The sequence below is a fragment of the Diplotaxodon limnothrissa genome, linkage group LG16, assembly GCF_057381915.1.
Source record: "Diplotaxodon limnothrissa isolate DT_005_m linkage group LG16, D_limnothrissa_male_GT1.1, whole genome shotgun sequence".
NCBI classification, from domain to species: domain Eukaryota; kingdom Metazoa; phylum Chordata; class Actinopteri; order Cichliformes; family Cichlidae; genus Diplotaxodon; species Diplotaxodon limnothrissa.
Window position 1 is genome coordinate 12,181,783 of NC_140611.1, and position 24,649 is coordinate 12,206,431.

Genomic DNA, 24,649 nt, shown 5'->3' on the forward strand with positions numbered 1-24,649 from the left:
AGAGCTGGAGTAGAGGTAGGGTTGCGAAGCAGCTTGCAGAGGCTGCGGGAGCTGTAATTAGGCTTAACCTTAGCCCTCAAAGGGTTAAAGCAGCTTAAACCTCTGAGGGCTTAGTCATCAGCCTAACCCTACCATAACCCTGTAAAAATGTGAATAGTTTCTGATGTGTGTCAGACTGTTTTCTAAATTCCATCATTGCCAAGATTTGGGAAAGGAATTTCACGAAAACATTAACTACATGTTCTGAATTCCCAGGGTTAGGTTTCGGAGTATCACTGATGACTTTGAACAACGTGTAGCATGTTTATCTTTACAACCTTATTTAGTTGTTAAAATGATAAAGTTTAGTACCTAAAATTTTTATGTCCTTGTCCTTTAGTTTAATCATTTGGCAAGGCAGACACAACATGGTATCATTAACAAAATGACTGCCAAATGTCAGCTTTTTCTTGTAAAGGTAATACTGTTTAATCAATATGTTTGTGAGCAGAGCTCTGGCCAGCATGTGTTTTTCAACCATATCTTGATTAAGTTCAAACCAAATCGCAAACACACACTAACACATGCAAGTACATAAAAAAAACATCTGTGTTCTCACAACTTCTCTCCCCTAAAGCACCAATTTTCCAGTTAACTCAATTGTTTTAGCTTTGCGCTTTAAGCACTGCTGCCAAACTGTACACACACACATGCATACCACCTCTCCTGTGGTTTTACACATCTTCACTGTGACCCATGATGAAAACACAAGAGGCTGGTTATGTGATGTACCATGTCCTTTAATTGAGGAATGAGCAGTGTGTGTGTTTGTGTCCATGGGGTAAGGGTATGTGTCTATGCTGAGGTGTCACTGCTGTTTGAGGGCAAGCTGAATGCATCCTGCAGGAAGGCAGAGTAGTTGATGTTTTTCACGGCTGCTCGGCCACCATCAAACCCCACATCGACTTCAAACTGGAAACAGGAACAGGAACACACACGTCACTTTGAGCAGATTCAAATACTTAGTGTTGTAAATAATTGATCATTCTGGTGTCCAGCTTTATTTTACTATTTCTTTCTCTCCTCTGTGACTGTTTGTGCTTCTCTGGGATAACGCTCTCCTTTATTGTTCTTTTATTTGCTTGACTCTGCACTATGACTTGACTATGCACTTTTGCACAAATGAAACATTTCAGAGTGTAGCAAAAGGGCTATTTAAAATAGCACTGCTTTTTCAAACGTTAACAAAACTGAGGGCTGTCTTTTACCTCCATTATACTGATTAAACCCTAGGAAACAAAGGAAAATCCTGCTTACAAAAGTGCCATTTAGCACTTTCCACTTTTTTTTAAAATTGTTTCCAAGATAAAGTAAAATGAACAGAACAAAAGAATGATAACAGCAGAGGCAATAAGAAAATCAGCAATGCTAAACAGCGAGCTGGAATGCAGCAAATACCAAAAAGGCACGCAAGGAGAAGTTAGTTTGTCTGGACCTGCCAACGTGACATTCCTGTTGTTCTTGACACCTTAAAAAATGTTAAAAAGGTGCAGTGGCCATTTTTGGTCTCTTCGAGGGTTTGCCTTGGAGATTTTTTAGGACGGCAGAGTAGTTGAGCAGAGACTGAGCAATGAGTTTGGGCTTAGAAGCAGGCGAGGAAAAAAGCAGCTGGAAACCATGGCAGAGGAAAATGGAGAATAAATTAAGCACAGTGTCAGTATACACACACACACACACACACACCGTGAGCACATACACAGATTCCTTCACTCTTGTTCTATTCACGCAAGTCTGGTGAATATCTCTCCTGCTCACCTGTTTCTGCTTAGATTTGGCTGTAGCGTAGCATGCCGAATTTGTATTACACAGGAAAGATACAAGTAAAAGAGAGAAGAAGAGAAGAGAAGAGCTACTTCTTTTTGACCACCTCTGTATGTATGTCTCTCTCAAGACATTTGCCTTACACACACACACACACACACACACACACACACACACACACACACACACACACACACACACACACACACACACAAATTGTCTTCTTATCCGATGACTGTTCCTTTCCGCTCACTTGATTCTGCCTTTGGCTCACTCATCCACTGAGTGATTGCAGGTTAGAGGAGAACGTAAACTCATTTTCAGTTACCCCTATTTAAAAAATCTGTGCACATGCTGTGAAATCACTTACTGTCTCTCACTGAATTGACTCTTTCTTCTTGCTTTATTTGCTTTATAGTTCCTGCTTTTTCTCACCTTTAAGGTGTCTTCAGGCATCACGGGTGGAGCAGGGTGCTCTAACCAGTTAATACCAGCAAGGAAGGCATAGTAGTCAATCTCATCTCCATCTGCAAACCTGAATAAAAGATGCCATCCACTTGAGAAACTGTTTTTTTGTGCTTCATGGTCACAGTCGCTGGAGCTTATTGAACCATTTTGCAAACTAAAATTTAAGAATTGCTTCCTTTTCAAAAATAAGTCACAGATGGAATTACACATTAATTATCAGACTCCTGCAATTTTTGCTTATTCTTCCAGTTCCAGCTGCCCCAAAGGTGCTACAATAATCATGTACTTTCTGTTTGTCTGTGGCTTCTGGAAAATCCAGTCTGAGTCAGAATCTCTGTGGCTTTCATACATTTTTTGTTGAAAGGTGAAATATTTTCAGTTTGTACGGATGCATATTGGACTGTATTCACACCACCTGGGCCAAGTTTAACCCATATTTCTGCACTTTATCTGCACTACTTCAAAACTTTTCTTTGCAACTTGTAACAACAACTGTAAAGCCAAGTATGATTTTTTTTAATGTGGAATAAAAATAAACAATGTAGACTTCAGAGAAAACAGAAACTACCAAACAATATTCTGGGCTGACAAAAGCAGCCAAAAAAATACGTAGAAATTGTCTTTAAGATTTTTAAAATGTAGTTTTCTCAACCATCAGGAGATGTTAGTGCAGATTGTGATTGGGATGTCTACTTGATGTCTTATATGTCTTACCCAGTCAAATACCCCCAACACAAATAATAACAAATAAAAACAAAACTGAGTCTAAACACTGAAACTAAATAAATCAAGCTGAAACAAAAAAATGAAACGCACACTGGAAACCAACTGAAAATAGAAACCAAAATTTCAAGTGCAATTAAAAAAAACAACTCTGGTCAGAACACACCTTTAAATATTTATAAGATATGTCCTTGAAAAGATTGTAACAAGGCACCATTTCTTAATTTTTGTGGTTTTCAGTTCGGTAGAGATTTTTTTTGTATGACAAGAACAATCCCGGGCACAGATTGCGGACTGCACTTCACCTCGGTGAAAATAAACCTTTCTGAAAAGCCTTCTGAAAATGTTCTGACATTTTTGAGGGGACCTTGAACTGCTCTACTCTAAACTGATTTGTGGGCTCTTACTTGCTGAGAAGACCTTCGAGCAGGCTGTTGGGCACGGGAAGGTGGAAAGCTTTACAAATGGTCCTTATCGCTTTTGTGGAGAGACGTTGTGTCCTAAAGAAAAAAACAAAACAAGCGCACAACATATCCAACATATGGTAGAGCCAAAAGCTGCAGCTACAGTTCAGACTCGCATTGGCTGTGAGCCTGCTGTTTGTAGAGACATTTGAGAAAGGCTCTAAGAAAAAAAACAAAACAAAACATGTTGGTTAGAGGCCAGTACATTACATCAGAGACAATGTGCCATCAGCAGCAACATGAGCTGGCCTTTGTTGTTAGTTTAACATAAAGTACATGTAATTCCCATAAGGACTGACATATATTCAGTGCTAGTGGAAAACGTTTTAAAGTGATATCGTATTTGGACAATGTGTGTAAAACAGAGGATGTCTGTCCTGCAAGAACACTTATTCTCCACAGTAATGACCGCGAGTCCAGAGGCGCTGTTCTTTTCATGCCTTCCTTATTACAGGGACGCTGATGAACAAGTTGATGCCTATCAAGGGTGTCTACACTTGTGTCACATAAACAAATCAGCAAAAGTGGGTTAAAGGTCCTATCAAGTGGATGAGCAGTGTGTGCGCATTAAATATGTGATTTTATGCACTAAAACAAAATGAAGGTGACAGACAATGAAAAACACACATAATAGACTCAGGAGACTGTGTGTGTGTGTGTGTGTGTGTGTGTGTGTGTGTGTGTGTGTGTGTGTGTGTGTGTGTGTGCGCGCGCGCGTGCGCACTGGGCTAAACAGGTCTTAAGGATCCATCTGGTTCCCATGCTCCGCTATGGCATTGCTGGAACTAATCGTTGCTCTGAGGTATGGGGGCCACAGGCTGCACGATTGATGCCTTGTTGTGACGCTATCTGCCTGTGTGTTTTTCTGTGTGTGTCTGTGTTTATGTTGCAATAGTATTTTGCCTTACTTGTGTCGATCGTGATCCGCGAATGCTCTGGCCATTTTAGGGAATTCTTCAAAGGCCTTCTTCTTGAGGAAGTCCTGGGCCACAGCCAGCATCAAGCCCACGTCCACCTGGGTCTGCTCGCGCTCTGAGAAACACCGGCCCAGCACCAGCACCTCGTGCTCAGACAGATTGCAGTCCAGTCCCAGCAGCAGGCTCCTATGTGGGGAGAAAATAATATACAAAAACTGATGACAAATGAATTAACCCACATCTCACAATCCTTTAAGGTTGTTTTCACACCTACAGTTCACTTACTCTGGTCCAAATCAGCTCATGAGTATCTAAACACGAAGATTTGGTTTCTGGTTACCAGATAAAACTCGAAGGGGAACTCCAAGTGAACCAAAATGTGTTGCTACAAAATAAGTGAGAACGTGTAGTATGCTTATTGGTCAGATGTGTCTGGAGCAACAAAAGTAAATAGAGGAAAGAGGTTGAGGTTATGTTCTCGCTGAGTGGATAACATGGAGAACTTACATTCAATTTATAGCTGGCCCATACTAACTGTTTTATTCTCCATTTTCCATAAAACGAAGAGAGTTCGACTTAGAATTTGATTTAAACTGACTAAACCCTGCAGATGTGAAAACACCCTTAATATACTGTGCACAGGATTTCTCTTTGCTTTCATGTGTCACTTATTATATTTACATCCCTAGAATTGGATAGGAACAAATTAGTCTCCAGTAAATCACTATTTAAACTCCACATATGTAGTGATTAACTGTCCTTTTCATCACTTTATGGTTGGGAACTAGAACCCTTCTCTCGGTCTCGTCCAAGTTACCACACTCTGCTAACAGGAGGTGCTGGCAGTAATTTCACCTTGGAGAACTGAATACATTGATCACGTACTTCAACACTTGCGGGCTAGAGATTAAACTGCAAGTGTTTTTGCTTCATTACTGTACCTTATCGACTCAAAAGGGATGAAGCCAGTGTTGCTGGGGTCACTGAGAGTCAGAAACTTCCTGATCTCACACTGTTTCTCCTCCGGAAGGGACCTTAGTTTGCTAATGATGATGCCCATGTTGGCTCTGGGAAACTTTAAAGGGTAACACAGAAAACATGCTTAATAGAATAGAATTAGAATAGAATTCAACTTTATTGTCATTGCACATGCACAGGTACAGGGTAACGAAATGCAGTTAAGGAAATAATAGCACTTAAGGAAAAGCGGACTGCTTCATGCCCCCGAGACAAAAAACTAAAACCAGCTTGAGCTGATTTCTTATTTTTCCTCTTTACCTCCTCAGCATGCTGCTCCATGTACTTGAATGTGTATTCATCAGCATCCAGAAGCTGGAAGTTGATGCTGTTAAGGCAGAGGGTAGCTCCCACATACAGATCCTGAGCTGTAAAGTACTGAGACAGCTGACTCTTAAACAGCTCCTGGCCTGGCTTCTTTACACGACCGCGCTCCAGAAACTTACCACCAAGAACACCTACAACATGGGACAGAGTGTAGAAAGAAAGCTTCTGTAATACTTAACTACATGTATCCGAACCATGAGGGTCATCGATTTGTATCTCAGGTCCTACGAGTGTTTCTGTTGCAAATGAGGATGGAAAGTTTTTACCTGAGTTCTTCTGTGGGCGTTCAAACACACTGATGGTGTCATTGGAGAGGTAGAAGGAGATGATGAAGACCCGCTCTCTGTCAACTGGATCAGCTGTAATCATCTTAGCTTGGAAATTCAGCACTTTACTGTCCAAGCCATACCTGTGGAGACAGGCTCACAGTAGAGTTCGGGACTAGCACTAACACACATATAGTGAGAGATAGAGTAGAGATAAAAAACTTTCACTAATTTGATTGTGACTGTGACTTAAACTCATCGAACCTGTCTTTCGCCATAAATTTCTGGAAGTCTTTCCGTGGTGGCTTGGGCAGGAGGTGCTGGCAGAAGCTAAGCGAGTCCTCCTCTGAGCCAAAGCCGTTGTAGGGGGGCACAGGTCTCGGGGGCTTAGGGGCTGGCGGAGCTTTGTACTGCAACGGGGTGAAGTCCTCTAAGAGGAAGCAGAAGAAAGAAGAGACAAAACATTTAAAAGAAGAAAATAAACCCAGGAGGAGAGCTTAAATGATCACAACGAAACAGGTCATCTATCCCTGAGCTGACCCCTGACTACTCAGAGCAAGAAGGGACACTTCCATCACAGTGACCTGTCAGCGGGGCCTCTGTCTTGTTTCCTACTGTGACTAATGCAGCAAGCCCCCAAAACCTGCCCAGGGTGGCAGTGAGCAAGGATACACTATAAGGTTTTTCCCTGCTGGGGAGTAAGTGCCTTTAACTTTAACTGGAGGCCCAGGTGTCTTTTGTCAGTTCATCAGTGGTGTTGAACACTTTCTGTTTTTCTAATAAGCGTCAAGCAATAAGCGCTCTCTATAGACAGAAAGCAAATCTATCCTGTACCATTGGATTCAGGAATCACCTCCACAAGAAAGACGGCTTTGGCAGATGCTTGCTCTTACTGCCCCCAAGTGTTTATATTAATGCAATGCAAGACACAAGTGAAAATCCCCAGGAAAAAATATGTCACTGTAAGCATTTTCTTACATCAGTTATTCCATAGGTGTATACATAATGCAATTTTTTATTTTCAGTTGACAATCCTGTCCAAAGAAACAATGCAAACATTTTTAGTAATACTGAAATAAAGAAATCAACAGCACTGCAGTAGTGTTTACCGTACCGATGCCATATTTGGCGCGGTAGTAGTGTTTGGTGAAGTCATCACAGTCAGCGAGGATTACTCTCCTGCCCCACACATTCACTTCCCCACCTATGATTAAATCACAGTCCTTGTAGAATTCCTCGTGGACAGCTCCGGTCTGCAGGTGAGAATAGAGATAATGACATGAGTAAACAAAACAAAAACTTATATAGAATCTTACTTGTTGAATTGAATTACTTAAACACACATGAATTGGATGGTTATATCTATTAAGAGCCTGGTGCTGAGTGGATACAGGGAGTGGGACATGGTGATCGAAGAATCCTGTATTAAAATCCACAGCAGAAATTATGTCACCAAAAATGGTGGAATAAGATTAACGCTCTGTGGAAGCATTTTAAAACCTTATTTTGGGTCAAACTCAGGAAACCTTTATTTCTGATAAGACTGATGGTTGCATACAGGCAAAACTGAAAATTGATGGAATTATTATTTAATACAGAAAAGTGTGGTCAAACATAATCTGTGTTTGATTAGCAACAGCTTCTTTTTCAGCATGACACTGCCAACGCAGTAAAAGCATATCTGAATAGAGAAACACACAATGGAACATTATCAGTCATGGACTGGCCTCAGCAGAATCATTTTAGCAGTGTGGCATCATCTTCACAGAGAACAGAACAAAAAGCAGCCAACATCCAAAGAAGAACTTTGAAAGTCTTTGAGAGCTATTCCTAAAGGATAGTCAAAGAAATTAGAAGAAAACCCACCTAAGAGAGTTCAGACTGTGAAGTATAAAGGTGGTCATACTTTGACTTTCAAGGTCTTGTACATCCTCTGTTTTTGCCTTATATATTGTATTTCCACATATGTACACACATGTTTCAATAAATTGCCTCTATTTCCTAATTTCCTAGCAAAATATGGAGGAAATGAGGAGTGACACAAGAGGTTTGCACAGTATTGTATTAACTGAAAAAGGAAGCTGCCTTCCCCTAGACTGGATTACTGGATTGTAATTTGACGCATATTTTATCCTCTAACTCTAATCGAGTGTCTTAATAGCTCGTTTTAGGTTTAACCTCTGAGATTCATGTAAATCTCGCTAACTGCCTAGCCTCTCAGTGACCTCTCAAATAACATCCCATTAGCATGTTTGTAGTGTGAGCGTGGCTGAGACAGGACATACTTTGAGGCTGTCCAGTATGTAGCGGTTTCCCATAGTACTGGAGGTGAGCACGTTGAGCACCGTGCGGTCTGTTATCTCTCCAGGCTGCTTGACTTTGGCTGGAACATGCTGCAAAAGGGAAACAAGTGCGGACAGGAAAAATACAGAAACTGTTAAACAAAAATTATTCTTTATAAGTAAATACCATTCTGCATGCACACAACTGGTAAGAGAAATAAAAAGACGGATAAAAGACTGAAAGAGAGAGGGAGAAGCAGATCAACAAAATAAGACTGAAGAAGGAAACGAGATCTGTCGTTAAGGACACGGTGATTTCCCACTGGATGGCAAAGTCTGCTCAACCTTTAAGGCTGACATTTAATAAAAAGGCATCGGAGCAAACAACGTTACTGGACTGAAAACACATAGTTATACATTGACATGATTGATGCCTGGATGTCCTTCAGGATGAATTAAGCTTGGTCAGTCAGTAACTGGAGGAGAAAGCCTACATGCTTGAGGGAAACTGGGTGCTAAAGCAGTCCTGTCAGAGTGAATGAGGTCTCCATGAAAGCAGGAAGACGAAAAGAAGCAACACAACCAGAAAGAGGGACACTGCAAGCCTTTAGGTTAGGAGTAACCATCTTTAAAAGTTAACAAAAACAAAGAAATAGCAAAACTTCAAGCTCAAAAAAGCCCTTATTTATCCTTTTGTATAACCCTGCCTGTGCTTTTTTTCTTTACTCTCTCATTTCTCGACAGCTGTTATCGCGCTCTTATCACGCTGCTTTACCTACCTTAGGTAGTCTGCAGCGACGAAGAAATTTGTTCACTTTGTCTCTGCCAGAATTTGGGGGGATCACCTCCCGGATCTCTATGGTGTCATCAACCAGGAAGTAGTGCAGTATGAGCTCCCGCAAGTCAACATAAATGCTCTGTGAGTCATCCCAGAAGCAGTAGAAGCGCAGGACTTTGCGGTCATGGTCCAAGAACTGCTTCAGCGTATCATGTCTCTCATATGGCCGAAGTGGCTGCATACTCTTTTTGAGCTGAAAGCGTGAAACAAATAGATTATTCGCTATAACTTTCTTTAAAAAAAATAAATAAAGGAGGATTAAAATATATTTCGACAGAGTTAAAAAAAAAAAAAAGAGTTAAAATAAAATACAAACAACAAAAAATGTATTTCGGATGCCCACCTGTTCCCGTAGGCTGCTGTAGGGGTCCTCAGGTACAGTTGTAGGGTTATTTACGTGCACCCCAAGTTTTGTCAGAAAGTTCCTTGTGAAAGAGTCACAGTCAGTCACAGTGAATGTGCGAGAGTGCAGCTTCATCTGTTGGTTGATGTTGAAATGGAACAGGTTGTAGAACTGGCCTTCATTTGGAGGAGGCAGTGGAATACGGTGGCGACGAATGAGTGTTCCTATGACAGGGATCACCAACACAGTAACAAATGAGTCTGGAAACTCTCATCATATTGCAGATTTTTGGGCCACTTGGGAAAAAGCAGAAGATTAACAAAAATCCAAACCCAATCCCAAAAGAGTTGTGATGCTGTATAGAATGTAAATTAAAACAGAATGCAATCACTGACAAACTCATAAACCCATATTTGTCTGGAGAAATGTCTTTTTGCAAGAGACAAAGCTGAAAATCAATGCTGGATGCCCATGATCATCGCCACCCCGAAGGCATCTAATACAGGCATGGTTTTATCATGGAAATCACTGCATCAGCTCAGGAACACTTCCAGAAATCACTGTTCACTTTCCACAAATGGTTGGCAGAAACGGTTAAAGCTCAATCATGCAGAGAAGAAGCTGTATGTGAACAACGCCACCATCTTCTCTGAGCAAACACTCATTTAAAATTTAGAGAGGCAAAGTAGACTGCATCTGTAGTCAGACGAATTAAAATGCAATATTTGAATTTCTTCTTCTTCATCTTCCTCCCATCAAATTCAAAAGTGACCTTATTTTTTTCTTAAAAATGTTACAAGTTTTTATCATGAGTAAAATGTGAGTTTATCAGATTTGCAACTCATTTTATTCTGTTTCCATTTATATTTTGCATAGTGTCTCATTGTTTATTTATTTATTGAGGCTGTAATTGAATTTAAGCAATATTCTCAAGATATTTCCTGTTATATCACAGACACCTTGGGGAATGCCACTGTTCTTGTACTCCGGCTCCACAACCTGTATGGTATCGTCTTCCAGGAAGAAGTAGATCTTACACTTTCTGATTCTGTACGTCTCAGACTGAGCCTCAGGTACAGTCTCCTGGAAGTATGCATCAAAACACAGAACCTAGAAGAACAAAATGATATTTTGTGGCTAAAATTACTCAAATGACAAATGCAAAATGATTACAGGCTTTAAAAAATACCAGGCTTTAATTTTTTTTTTTACTTGAATGAGTAACACAAGATATTGGAAGCTTTAAACCTTAATAACAGACATGAAAAAAAATAACATAAAGCTATACCATGTCTGTCTGAGTGGAGAATTAAAATCAGTTTCTATTATTCACCTGTTTGTCAAAGGTTACCCATGGTGGTAAACCGGTACCACTTCCTATGGGATAGACGGAGTACTTTGGTTTAATCTCCTGACCAACTAAATGTTCTCCTCCAATGCCTGGCTTCTCAGACCCAACCAGCATAGGGACTCCACTGGAATAGTTAAAATGTTGGGATTTGTGGAATCTCTCCTTCCCCAGCTGTGGTACAGAAAGGAGAAAGTATATCTGAGCACTTTCTATTAAAAACATGTTAAATAGACTGGTTCTTATATGCCTGAGTACTCAAAGCGCTTTCTAAACAGCATACATCACTCACCCACTCGTACAACCACTTTTATCTGAGCTTAAGCGCTCTCTAGCTAACAGGCGACCTGGGGTTAGTTTCTAGCTAAGGAAGTCGCCTGCTAACGAAACTCGGTAATTTGCGAGAAACATACGAAGTGTCGTAAACTTACTCTTTCATTGGGAGAGTTCCCTGGCAGAAACGGTAAAGCCATGGTGGTAATACTTATAACTGTTGGATTACTTTCTCCATAAAACTCAGCGGCCCTGAAGTTCCAACGGTCTGTTATTGGTCTGTTACCATGGAAACGTCTTTTGGGGACACGTCTCTTAGCAACAAAAAGAACCAATGAAATATTTTTATTTTCATAACAATATTCAAATTATTGCTGTTCATCGTATATTTTGATGCTAACATAGCCAATTAAATAAAAAAGAATTTATAAACACATTATTTTTCCTACAAGTTAAAAAGTGCAACAGAGCGTAAACTGTGTACTTATGTACTATTTATATATTAAAGTTTACAAATAGTATCAGAGTTGGCATAATATAACCACCACTACTAAGGTAATTAAGTAATTATCCCTGTAAATAATACCTTGCTGTTTAGAGTTTACTGTACATTCTGATGATTTGGAAATAATTCTTGCTTGAACTTTTTAAAAGCCCTCTGTGTCTACCTAAGAAATTATAATTTAATGTATGCCACACACATCCTGCAAAAATTTAACTTGGACTCAAGAATACATTATAACACATCCTGTTTCCTTGTAAACTGTAAACTATTATGCTTGTAGGGCATACAAAAATAAATGGCCAGAGTAGCAGCTCATTTTTGTTTCTAATTATAAGTGCAAACTAAAACATTTTACAAAATCCAAGTGAAAGTAAACCAAAGCATGGATGAATGTATACTAACAGACTTCAAAGGCATCCGAGACTAGGTTTCTTCATCTGTACAGTTAAATAAACTGCACTGTAAATTGAATTAGACACAATTAAACATATTTCTTTATTTTTATTTACTTACATAATAGTCAGACCACAGCCTTCAGTACCCAAAGCGATGCTAAACATAATAGACCATAAAAAACAGAGACCGCAAAGACTGGTGTAACCCAGTTTTTACTTTGAAGATGATTGATTATAATGTGTTAAACCAAAATATAAAAATTAACAGTGGCACTGATGGAATACCCTAAAGACATGCATCCCCTGCCAGGTGTAGGTGAACTGAAATCTATTTGCCCCAACTGTGCACAACCACAATGGGAAATCTTTCCTTCTGGAACACTGTCCCGTTTTTTTAATAAATACATAATAACAGAAACATTCTGCTGGGTTTCCTTTTTTGATTTAATTTACATGATATGTATTATTATTTGGCGTTAAAACTGGAGTGTTTCAAGATGGCCATTCTGGGCTAATAAATAAGTCCCATGTCTATATCAACAAGTATGGTGTTATAAACAGAGGGGTTTGCAATGCAGCTTAAGTAAAAACACAGAGCTCCAAGCTAAACTGGTATCTGTTGGTCACTTGCTGTTAAAACACTTGAGAACTTTTCAGCAAAGACTTATAATTATCCCCTATAGCTTTTTATAACATCAGAAACATAACACAAAAAAACCCCAATAACTCTTCTCATTCGGTAGGTCCTAAGATGCCAGGCCGAGCAGGAATCCTCCGATGAAGCCACTTGTGACGACAATGTTTTTCTTCACAAACTCTCTGGACTGAAAGACACAAACCATATTTCATATGACACAGTCACTTTTTCGTTGTAATGGGAGGGTGAAAATGATCTCACAGTCAACCAGACAACTCACAACAAAATTACCTTCTCAACAAATGTGTTGAGCTCAGGGACTGCCTGATCTGTTCCCTTCTTTAACTGCTTCTTAGCTTTGTTGACATCCTTCTCTACTCGCTTCCAGTCCACTTGGATATAGCCACTGTTGTTAGCTACCTGAAGAAAGACAGATTCATGAAAACAATGTCAATGTGTTGAAAAGCTTAACCTGCACATATTTATGCAGGGCGATGCAATAATACCTGTAAAAGCAGAAGACCTCCCCCCACTGCGGTAGCAGCAACTTTTCCAACCTTCTGGAAGAGGTAACCTGCACACCTAAGGCAAATTGAAAAGAGAGCCTAGTAGCTGATCTAACAATAATAATGACACAAGTTAGCCTAACAATGACCATTGTAAGGTGGCCATTCACTGTCATAAGGTTTGCATGATGTGAAAGGTTCCACTGATAAAGTGTAACTAAGACACTGTTTGCAAGATACCTTAACTGCAGAGTTATAAAGTTGGGAGTGTGAAATTTGTTTTCTTAAGTGATGGCAAAATACAATTTTGTCTCTCTGCTACAGTAACACGTGAACAGCACGATGAGCATGCACTATATGTAATACAATACTGTACAAAACATTTTGAGCTACTCCTCATTTCCTTATATTTTACTTCCAAAGAGCCAGGCCTCCTGGTCATTTTTTAAAGCGGCCTTGAGCAGTAGCTCTCCAGCCCTTCTGATGCTCTTTTAATGTTTTTCTTTGGACGTTCCTTTCCAAGTTCTGAGGTATGCCAAATGACACAAGAACTGGGTTGTAAATAACTTGTCAAAAGTAATAAATTCATGAACACAGAAAATGATCTTTGATCCACCACCCAATGTCATCTCTAAAGTGTCTGATTTGGAAACTGAAACTAAAGAATGAAACTGCTGCCATACACGCTGCTAAAGGCATACCTGGATAACCCCCCCCCCCCCCCCCCCCAAAAAAAAAAACCCCAAACAAAACAAAACAACAACAACAAAAAACACAGTGGAACGCTGTCAGCCACTGATTGTGCAAAGCCTGGACCTCAACATTACTGAAGCAGTGTGAGATCATCATGACAAAGAATGGAACAAACAGCATTCAAAGGAGAACTTTGAAGAACTATCTTTGAAGAGTGCTTAAAGGAATTAGACGAAAGCTTTCTGAGGAGACTTCGGGCTGTTGAAGAATACTCATGACCATGATCACTTAAAAGGTCATGAGTATTGTATAAACTCTGTTTTTCTTATATACTGTATATATGTTTGCATGTTTCAAATACTGTCTGCACACATTTCATATTTTCCTAGGAAAGGGGAATGTGGGGTGGCTAGAGATTTTTGCGCAGTACAGAAATAAAGACATCCGTGTCCAATTAGCCAACAGAAGATATACTGTAAACAAGATGAGACACAGAGCAATTTATAACCATCTAAATCTTGAGATTTTCTCATTTTGCGTTGGGGTGTTTCTCAGCCATTCATATTTACTACGCTAAAGGCAGCATAATTTTAATGAGAATATTTACCATCCACTCACTCCACCTATTGCAATCTGTGTGGCCACAGAGTATTTTTCAGCTATGGGGCCGGAATTCTTTCCGAAAAGGCGGTTCCACCATCGCTGACGTTTAGCGTATTCTGTCAGATCCACGACCTTGTCGTAAATCTCATCTTCCACTTGTGTACATACAAGAAAAAATAAAAGACAGCTAGCATGAAATAACAATGAATGCAGCGGCGAGAAGCCTTACAAGCACAGTTATATTAATGCTACAAAATCAACATACGATTCTGGACGCTATTATCCATAACTCAACGATCAATTTTAGTAGTTTCCTGCTTTTTTACTTAAGATTTATCATGACAGAGGCAGATACCAATAGTTTCATTACGGGCTCCATTACAACTTACTAAAATTCATGGGCCTAACAATAACTTAGCATGACTACATAACTAAAGCTAACAGGTGAAAAGTTAATGTTAGCTGTAAATGGTGCGGCCCAGGACACAGTCAACGCTACAGAGGAAACGGGAAAACGTCTTCAAGGCTTCTTAGCAGCAACGCGAACGTTACTAAATGCACCCACGGTGTCGAGACCGTCCTGGATCCGAATAACATGCAATAACTTTGCAGGCCTCCTTACCCTTGCTATTCGCCATTTTGGAGTGCACTGGTCTGTCCTCAGCTGCTTTCACGTCCGGCGTCATTTGCATAAATTTGACAGTGAAAAAGAAACTGAGACATGGGCAGGCCTACATATACTGCAATGTTATACGTTGTGTAGTAGTAGTAGTAATAATAATAATAATAATAATAATAATAATAATAATAATAATAATAATAATACATGTTTTTGTTTCTTATGAAACATTTGGAGATTTTGCCAGTCTCGCAACTCCATCCAGGTTTCGCGTGACCTCCAATACACTCAGTGCACTGAAGGTTGTTAGGACACAGGTATGGGCAGCTAAAGGTGTGTTGGTTGTGACAAGTTGTTTTTTAAGAATAACTCTAAATGAGTGCATTCCAAGTGGAGATGGTTAGCCCCCTATTTTCCTAACTGATATTAGGAAAACAATTCCTGACTAATTCCTGACAATAACAGGTTTCATTTATTTAGGTTATTTTTGCACTATTAAGTTAGCAGAAGAAATTCTGCCGTGAATTCTCCATGAATGAGTTTCGTAATAACCCGGTGTGCCTAGTGGTAGAAAAAGACAAAACAGACAAACAAAAGAAAGAATCGATAGTAAATATATTAAAATGTTATTACTAAGTTTTATATAGCTTTTTATTTTTTATGGGATTTGTTTATATCTTTTTTTGGAACACCAAGGCATTGTGTTCATTCGCTAACTGACGTCCTCCTGAAGCTTAAAAAACAGATAAATAACACGGCACAAAACTTCAAAAAGGGAATAGTTATAGTTTTCTGGACTGTTTCACTTTAGTTTACTTTCTATGGTTCATTTCACAGTTTCTTCAGTCGTTCATTTTTTTAAATTCATGTTTATTTGTGTTATTTGGAGGAAAATGAGTTCCCAGTTTCTTGAGCTATCTATCTATCTATCTATCTATCTATCTATCTATCTATCTATCTATCAGTCAAAAAGTACATGTGCGACGTTGCAACAAATACCCTTGGCACATATGACAGTTATTTTAACCAATACGTTACCTACAAAAACAGTTACGTAATCATAATATAGCCTGAAGAACCAATCGCAAGACGTGAGGCGGGACTTGGAAACAGATTTGATGTGTGCGTGCGCGTGTTCGTTCGCGTGTTCGCAACACGTCAACAGGAGACCACCACGTGACCGCGGATGCCGCGTGCTGATTGGGCACAATGAGCAGAGGGCGTGTCGAAGGTGGCGGCATGCGTTTGCCTGTGTGACACAATTACAACAACTTTGAGCCGATGGTTGGGGAAGTTTGCGATATTATAAAATAACACTCAGTCCTACAACCCAACATTACATCAACTTCATGCATAAATTGGCACTGGAATACACGTTGAGTTTGATGTACAATGAGGAGTGTGGAAGATAACTTGAAGGGATCATTTCCTTGAGGATTTGGCAAGAATTACACTACGCCCCGTTTTAATCCTGGATAGGTGTGCAACACTTTCGTTGTGACTGCATTTTGGCGGAGTTGCTCGGTGCCGTTGATTTTCCCAGTTCTTTTCCATGAAATCGTGCGGAGTGTCGCTCACCGCCGCTGCCTCTGCTGCTGCCCGGAGTCTCGGCGTTGCTGGTAATGACGAGGAGAAAATGGCGTCGGGAAAAGCGACTGAAATCGAAGAGGACTTTCCGAAGCTAACAGCGCAAGAGAAAGAGAGCTTGGTCGGAATTGACAGGTTAGACGCTCTATTGTGTGAATAGTTTAATTCGCTTAGTTTTTTTGCAATTAATAAATTTTCTTCGCGCAGTTGGAAACAACAATTGCCCCCCCTCCCCTCCAAGTAATACGGAACCGCCTGTGTTGTCTGTCCTCTACTTGCAGTTCACTGTTTGGATTTCATAGGCTTCAAGAAGATGGCGCCAGAACGAAGGCCTTGCTGTTAAAGGTATGCCACAGAATAGGATCACAGTTGCCGCTCTCCGTTATCTCCACAGACGAGTGCATATCCCATATGAAATACGTGGTACAGACCTCCCAACGCCACTCTTGGTATAAGGCTAGCAGCGACATACACAAACCATAATTTCCCCAACTTTGAAGCTGAACCTGCGGGCTGAATGTACAAACCAGCCCTCAGTTTTACATCATTGCATTCGCAAGACAACACGTACAGTGCCAGGTACACAGCGAGCCAACTCGAGTGTATTTCTGCTATGTTTATTACTATGTTTAGTATTAAACATGCCCAAACTAGCCGACAGGGCTACAGTACGATTGCAGGGAGATGGGAATCTCCACCCTGCTCAAATCGGTGGTGTCATCGGTAGTTGAGAGTAGGTACCATGTACATAGCGTTTTATGGAGTGTTGAAAACATACTTGGCGTAGCAAAAATATTGCTTTTAACAAAACTCACAATAAGTGGAAGGCACGTGTATCGGTGAAAAAACGTATTACAGTGGTTATTACTAGTTAAGTATTGCTAGATAGTCATGCACACGTTGTAAACTGTAGGACTAACAAATTTAATACTTTGCTACCAAGCCAACTTGGTGTTTCGTATCTAAAAGCATTACAGCGAGCCTAATAATACGGTAAACGCCGACTTTTTTGACTTTTACCGAGAGGCGTTAACAGAAATATCAGTGTCGCACTATGTCGTCCGTCCCCTCCTCAGTAACGGCAGGTAGAGTTTGGTTTGTGCGTCAGCTCACTCTGTTAGCATGTAGCAGCTAACTGTCCAGTGGTTACCCGCCCCTACCCCCTTCCTGCTCTCACTTTTAGCTATTACGGCATAACCTGGAGAACACTAAGAATGAAAAACACAATGTTAGGTATTAATTTAAGCTTGCAAAAATAATGGCTGCTCAACTTGGCGCAAGATGGCGGGGATAGGGAGAAAATACCTAGCAAAGGTTTGCTAGGTGACTGGCTAACTATCAGCGGTGGCTAGGCTAACCACCATTCGCTTAAAAGATACAACGACGGTGGCGTTCAGTGTTTTAGAACAAAGGTGCACGATTAAAGTGCAAAGAAGGGTTTACAGTTGATTTCACGGTGTGTGTTGCAAACACATCAACCCTGCTCATTCAGTCAATGTTACTACAGGTGAGCTGCCTGTGCTGGATGTGTCTTCAACATGTGGCTTCTGGGTTTCTTGTTGAAGCGGTTTCTTGGGACGTTGTTTTGTCAGGGTCTACTTTCAGATTAGGGCCGAGCCATTACACTCATTCTTTGCACATTTGTGGTGTTGCTGTCCTTCATACTCTGCTGGATAGCTGGACAACCTGACCGTTCAACATCATAACGTTAAACTTACAACGTCTGGTTGTTGAGTCTTTCTTGGCGATGGTGTTTTAGATTGTATCCCATTAAATACAGTTGTGTCTTCCAAAATGAGTGCGCTTTACCTAATTCTTCTTATATTCTTTCCGCATCCTACCATTTTAAAATGTGGTGTGACTAATTCTTTGCACGATGCTCTGTTCATTGAATGGTGAATATTAAAAACAAGTAGATTTGTCGTCGTAGAGTATATAATTTGCTTAAATGGTTTCAAAAGTGGTCCTTGCTGATTGACACCGTCTCTACAGACTTCACTGCTGCACCAAAAGCAGAATTCGTGAGCAGAACAACAATAGTTTCAATGTGCATGGATTTTTAACCAGTTAATGATACATCACAGCCCTTTTTATGTTAGCGTAGTTGTATGTGCAGTGACGAATCATGCGGGAATGTTTTTCTTCTAGACCGCTAGATAAGGTGCATGGTGCACAAGAATAATGTTTTCAATTTTTTTTCATAAGGTCTTGTAATAACGAAGAGATACTGAGTCAATTATCTGAAAAAGTACTTTGCCAGAATCTCTGAAAAATATACCTCTGCTGTAAACAAGCAGCATACATATATGGAAGGTTGCCTTTTTTGCAGAGCAGTAGAACTGATCACAGATAAACACTATGCAGGTTTCAGAATCAGTGCAGCTAGTTAATTATATCTGTCTAAAAACAGTGCAGCAACATTGTGCACGCAACATAGCCGTACAGTGAGATGGATATCATTGTTTTGCAAAGTACACCTGTCAGGGGAAAAAAGTGTCTATGCTAGACCGACATGCATGGGATTCAGAAGGATGGAGTGCTGCTCACGAGTTCTGCAAAACAAGAACCAAAACCAAAAATAAGGAACCATTCTGTGTTGGCTGTTGCTACCAGGCTGATTTCCAGTTCTTGCACTAACATTATCCACTACTACCTCTTTTCCACCAACATAGTGCTGGTGTGTAGCCAGTTCTGCCTTGGTTCCCATTAGACCTCTAGACTCAATTTGAGCGTTTTAAGAACTAGTTATTGGGTAGCTCTGCTTGCAGACATTGGGTCATCTACTATTGTAAGAAAACTAAGGTGGTAAGATACCTGTAGTTTGCTCTGCCTATATTTCTTGCAGTGACTTCTCCAGTAGCCACTGAGATCAATGCTTTCAGCTTCAGCTCCATCAATATGATAGTGCCAGTGTTTTAGAACAGGTTCTAAAAGGAGCATCCGTGACAAAGCCTTAAACTGTAAATAGATAAATACTACTGATAGTTTTGCTGTGTTTCAAATATTGATCTGAGTCACATCACATGACAATAACCTGACAGTGATAAAGTTAGTTCTTTGCTGAGTAGGGCTGCCATGATTAGTCGACTAGTCACGATTACATCGACTATTAAAATCATCGACAACTAATTTAATAGTTGACGCGTCATTTGAAACTTTGTAAGATCCCAAAAGACACAGGAATAAGTAGTAGGATTTAAGAGTGTAACAATGGCCTGAAACAGAAGATGGCAGCACTGCATGTACAAGGATGCCAGCTGCTATTAAACCTTGAAGAAGAAGAAGCAGTGTCCGGTATCGTAGCTGTGTCCAAATTCAGAAACTGCATCCTCCTGTGCCCGCATTTGTAGGCTGATTACGTTACAACGACACAACGAAGACTGTCCAAATTCGAAGACTCCAACAAATGCGGCCGACAAATGCGCCCTTCATTTCCCCAGATTTGAAGGATGGGTCAGGTGTATACTTCGTGGCCTAACCTATCCCAACAATGGCGGCAGCTAGTTAGTTTGAATTTTACTCTTATTATTCTTTCTGGGTCACAAAATAAACGTTTAACATATTTTTTAGGCGAGAATGTAGCTGTGTAAACTTCAGTTTATCAAGACGCCACATATTTTCAAAAGTGCTCCAACGTTTTCGGAGACGTCTGTTATCCACCAGCTTGATAGGTAGCCGGGATTCAAGGCTCACTAGAGCCGGCGAGAACACCGGACTCCCAACAAATCGTTTACGAACCCACAGCCGTCTTTCGTTACTCAGGTTAAACATATATATAAGTCACTTAGATAACTTAAAAATGTTATTGTTTGGCTTTTTTCAGTATTTTATTTGTTCCTGAGTAAATCGGTTGGCTGAGATTAAAGTTATAGTTTTTACACAGGTGAATAAACGTCTAGCAGACAACTGATTATCAGAAGTGTGAGATGCTGGAGAATATACTCCGGTGTCCTGTTATATTTTAGATAGCAAGGGACAGACGGCTGAGTTTATTAAACTCCAATGAAACAATCTGCAAATTTCATTAAAATTTAATAAACTATCATCTTGTCTTTATTTTTAGTTAGCACATACCTTAAACACTTAAAGCTGTAAGCTAATGATAGTTATATAAGAGCAGATGCATGCTGGTGCAATAAGCTGTACGCTGTACGTCCAATGGATGCATGATCTGATTAGTCGACTAATTGCAAAAATAATTGGTGACTAGTCGACTATCAAAATAATTGTTTGTGGCAGCCCTATTGTTGAGTTGTAGCTGGTATAAAGCAAGTTCTGTAAAGCACTTTGAGTAATCAGGCAGAGTAGAAACGCGCTATATAAGCACCAGTCAAGTTACAATTTATTTTCTGTGACTGTTACCAGCTCAACAAGACTGTATTCTGTATGCCCAAATTCACAGTACACTCTGTTCAGTTCACTTACCATTTATTTTTGTCAGTTGAGTTACATTTAATTTATTTCAGCGGTTCCAAATGATACAATTGTTTTTCCGCCTTTATTTTACCCTCTCATGTACGCACACAGTCATACTCATCAATCATTTGTCCTTAGTGACTGCAGCGCGGGCTAAAGCGCATAATTTGTATAGCCATTGTTTAAATACTGACTTTCCAGGTCCATATTTGGGCACAGAGCTGGTACTATGCAAAGCAGGTCTAGAAGGTTTGAAAAGGATATCCCTTTGATAGTATGTGAGTCAACTGTGTCAGAACGCTACCTCCAATAAAGCTCATCCGGTGACCTAAGCATTGGTCATATCGGTCCTTTATAGCCTCATAACGTCTCTGTAATATGCACAGGACAAACTGAACATCTACCTTACTGTTATCAGTCGCACCCTTTTAAACTCTTCATTGCTATCACCTTTTTATTTAGGCTGTTAGCTGCTATGATGCCCTCATCCTGAAAGCAGAGGGGAAAGTGGACCCTGACATTTTCTGCCAGCTTGGACACTTCAACCTTCTGCTGGAGGACTATTCAAAAGGTGAGAGACCAGAGTGTAAATGGCTCCCTGTTCCTGTCAAATCTGCTTCTTAGGATCCACTAAGACATCTTTTTTTTCCCAGTAAAAATTTGACTTCACTCTTGTTTCTTTACTCTGCTTGAAAAAATGTTGATGATAAAATATTCAGATTAGGTCATTTGTGCTTTCTTGCTGGGAAGCGTTGAAGTGTAACAGAGCTAAATATCTTTAGCTTTTAACATTGTCACAAATTGTTTACATCCTGTTGAGTCTTTCCCTCTCTCTGCTTTATGTTCTTATATTTAGCATTATCTGCATACCAGAGGTACTTCAATTCACAGTCGGACTACTGGAAGGTAAGCGTTCATGACTCTTATAGGTAACACAGCCATTAAAAAGCTGTATTCATTTATTTATGTTTTAATTTGCTAGGACTGATTTTTTTCTGGGATACACAACATCCCCTATTACCGATTTTTCTACTGCTTTTGTTTTTGAGCTGGCAGAAAGGTACAGGTCAGCATCAGAAACGGTGCCTTAAATGCGCTGCAGGTACTGAGGGGCGGTAGAGGCTAACAACTGCTCAGATGCAAGAATGTTCAGCATGTCATTGTCCTTAAACAGTGTGCGCATACCAAACAATGCTTGACTGGTTGACAGTTAGCCTGTAAAATGCGCCTCAGCAACCTGCTTTAGATTATTCACTCCTAGTCCAGAGCCACTGCTGGAGTAGATACTGTGATTGACAGTTTGATATTAGAATCAGAATCAGAATCAGAAAGGGGTTTATTGCCAAATGTTGAGCAGGTTTACAACATTAGGAAATTGCTGCGGTGCTTCAGTGCAAACATAGTGTCATAAATAGCACTTAAATAGACATGAAAAAATAAAAGTAGGGATAAGAATTAAAAGTGCTACGTAGAAAGATATGTGCATGAGATATACATGAGATATATACATGAGAATAAGAATTAAGAGTGCTACGTAGAAAGATATATACATGAGTGCAGGTGGTGATCAGTGCCAAACATGGAATGATGCAGTGACACAGCGTAGGGTCATGTGTTAGTGGTGGGAACAGTCATATGGTTATTGTTCATGTGTCCAACAGCAGAGGGGAAGAAACTGTTCTTATGGCGAGAGGTTCTGGTGCGAATGGACCGGAGCCTCCTGCCTGAGGGGAGCAGGTCAAACAGACTGTGTCCAGGGTGAGAAGGGTCAGCTGAGATCCGAGCTGCACGCCGCAGTGTCCTGGAGGTGTACAGGTCCTGCAGAGATGGGAGTCTGCAGCCAATCACCTTCTCAGCAGAGCGCACAACACGCTGCAGTCTCTGTTTGTCCCTGATAGTGGCTCCAGCGTACCACACGGTGATGGAGGAGGTGAGGATGGACTCGATGATTGCAGTGTAGAATTGCATCATCGTCCGTGTTGGCAGGTTGAATTTCTTCAGCTGCCTCAGGAAGTACATCCTCTGCTGGGCTTTCTTGATGACGGAGGTGATGGTGGGCTCCCACTTCAGGTCCTGGGTGATGGTGGTACCCAGGAAGCGGAATGAGTCCACAGAGGTGATGGGGGTGTCAGTCAGGATGATGGGGGGGAGTGGAGCTGTGTGCTTCCTGAAGTCCACAATAATCTCCACTGTCTTCTGGGCATTCAGCACCAGGTTGTTGTGGCTGCACCAGGACACCAGACGTTCAACCTCCCTCCTGTAGGCAGACTCATCCCCGTCAGAGATGAGTCCAATAACGGTGGTGTCATCTGCAAACTTGATTAGCTTGACAGACTGGTGGGTGGAGGTGCAGCAGTTGGTGTACAGGGAGAAGAGCAGAGGAGAAAGAACACAGCCCTGAGGGGAGCCGGTGCTGATGGTCCGGGAGTCCGAGACATTCTTTCCCAGCCTCACATGCTGCTTCCTGTCCGTCAGGAAGTCAGTGATCCACCGGCAGATGGGATCAGGCACATTCATCTGGGAAAGCTTGTCTCGGAGATGGTCTGGAAGGATGGTGTTGAAGGCAGAGCTGAAGTCCACAAACAGGATCCTGGCGTAGGTTCCTGGGGAGTCCAGATGCTGCAGGATGAAGTGTAGGGCCATGTTGATGGCGTCGTCTACAGACCTGTTGGCTCTATATGCAAACTGCAGGGGGTCCAGGAGGGGGGCCGTGAGGGTCCTGAGATGGGAGAGAACTAGGCGCTCAAAAGACTTCATGACCACAGATGTCAGAGCCACGGGTCTGTAGTCATTTAGTCCAGTGATCCTAGGTTTCTTGGGGACAGGGATTATGGTGGAGGACTTGAAGCAGGCAGGCACATGACATGCCTGCAGTGAGGAGTTGAAAATGCCAGAAAACACTGGGGCCAGCTCGTTTGCACAGTGTCTGAGGGTGGCAGGAGACACGCCGTCTGGGCCGGGAGCTTTCCGAGCATTCAGGTTCTTAAACTGCTTCCTCACATCTGCTTCATGAATATGAAGAGTTGTGGTGGGAGGAGGTGGTGTGAAATCCTCTTTTGTGTGGGGTGAGGAGGGGGGTGTTGTAGGTGAACAGTTTGAAGGTGGTGATGGCTCTATGGAGGGGGGAGAGGTGGGGGAATTAGTGTCCAAAGTGCCTCTATTGTTGGGGCCGTTGGAGGTGTGAAGGCTGCCTGATGGCTCGTCAAAACGGCAGTAAAAGTCGTTAAGGGTGTTGGCTAAACTATATATTAGTTTATAGAGCTTGGAGATCGGTAGTCATGTCAGTGTGAATATAGTGTGGATATTCTTTTTTGCTGTTTAGTTATTCTGCTGAAACTTGAAGTGCATTCTCTGAATTGGATACAATACCAGGAAGATGGGGTGGATGGATGGAAGCACGCAGTTAACTAAATGTAACAGTCTTGCAAAGACAGTAGCAAACATGATTTCATATAAACTGGCTTGATTACAGGTCATTTAGTCAGCAGTATTATGTAACCGTTTTGAAAGCTGAAGTTTGCCAAATGTTGCCAGCTAGTTTGTGTTTTTTTTATATCTGTGCAGAGACCAGAGTCACGTTGGAAATGCTGTGGCATGAAGGTTAAAGGCTCCTTTCTACTGT

At 41.0% G+C, this 24,649-nt stretch overlaps 3 protein-coding genes across 3 annotated transcripts in view; 1 reads left to right on the forward strand and 2 right to left on the reverse strand.

The window, feature by feature from the left end:
• Positions 1–808: 808 nt before the first annotated feature.
• efhc2 (EF-hand domain (C-terminal) containing 2) lies at positions 809–11,266 on the reverse strand. The gene is made up of 15 exons (XM_085374606.1): positions 11,225–11,266; positions 10,779–10,967; positions 10,405–10,555; positions 9,446–9,669; positions 9,044–9,295; positions 8,268–8,375; positions 7,097–7,235; positions 6,247–6,412; positions 5,983–6,125; positions 5,651–5,847; positions 5,314–5,447; positions 4,364–4,558; positions 3,399–3,491; positions 2,236–2,335; positions 809–951 (listed from the first exon to the last, which is right to left on the reverse strand). The coding sequence occupies exons 1-15, from the start codon at positions 11,264–11,266 to the stop codon at positions 835–837; spliced, it is 2,250 nt and encodes a 749-aa protein (XP_085230732.1). The 3' UTR covers positions 809–834.
• An 809-nt stretch (positions 11,267–12,075) lies between these two features.
• Positions 12,076–15,097, reverse strand: fundc1 (FUN14 domain containing 1). Its single transcript, XM_085374551.1, has 5 exons — positions 15,028–15,097; positions 14,410–14,560; positions 13,110–13,185; positions 12,895–13,023; positions 12,076–12,790 (listed from the first exon to the last, which is right to left on the reverse strand). The coding sequence occupies exons 1-5, from the start codon at positions 15,095–15,097 to the stop codon at positions 12,713–12,715; spliced, it is 504 nt and encodes a 167-aa protein (XP_085230677.1). The 3' UTR covers positions 12,076–12,712.
• Positions 15,098–16,287: 1,190 nt separating this feature from the next.
• The window catches only part of kdm6a (lysine (K)-specific demethylase 6A), a 52,049-nt gene continuing 43,687 nt past the window's right edge, over positions 16,288–24,649 (forward strand). Inside the window, exons 1-4 of the mRNA XM_085374550.1 lie at positions 16,288–16,746; positions 16,893–16,956; positions 21,490–21,598; positions 21,884–21,933. Of these exons, the coding sequence (XP_085230676.1) occupies positions 16,577–16,746; positions 16,893–16,956; positions 21,490–21,598; positions 21,884–21,933 (393 nt within the window). The 5' untranslated portion in view covers positions 16,288–16,576. The remainder of the gene's footprint in view (positions 16,747–16,892; positions 16,957–21,489; positions 21,599–21,883; positions 21,934–24,649) is intronic.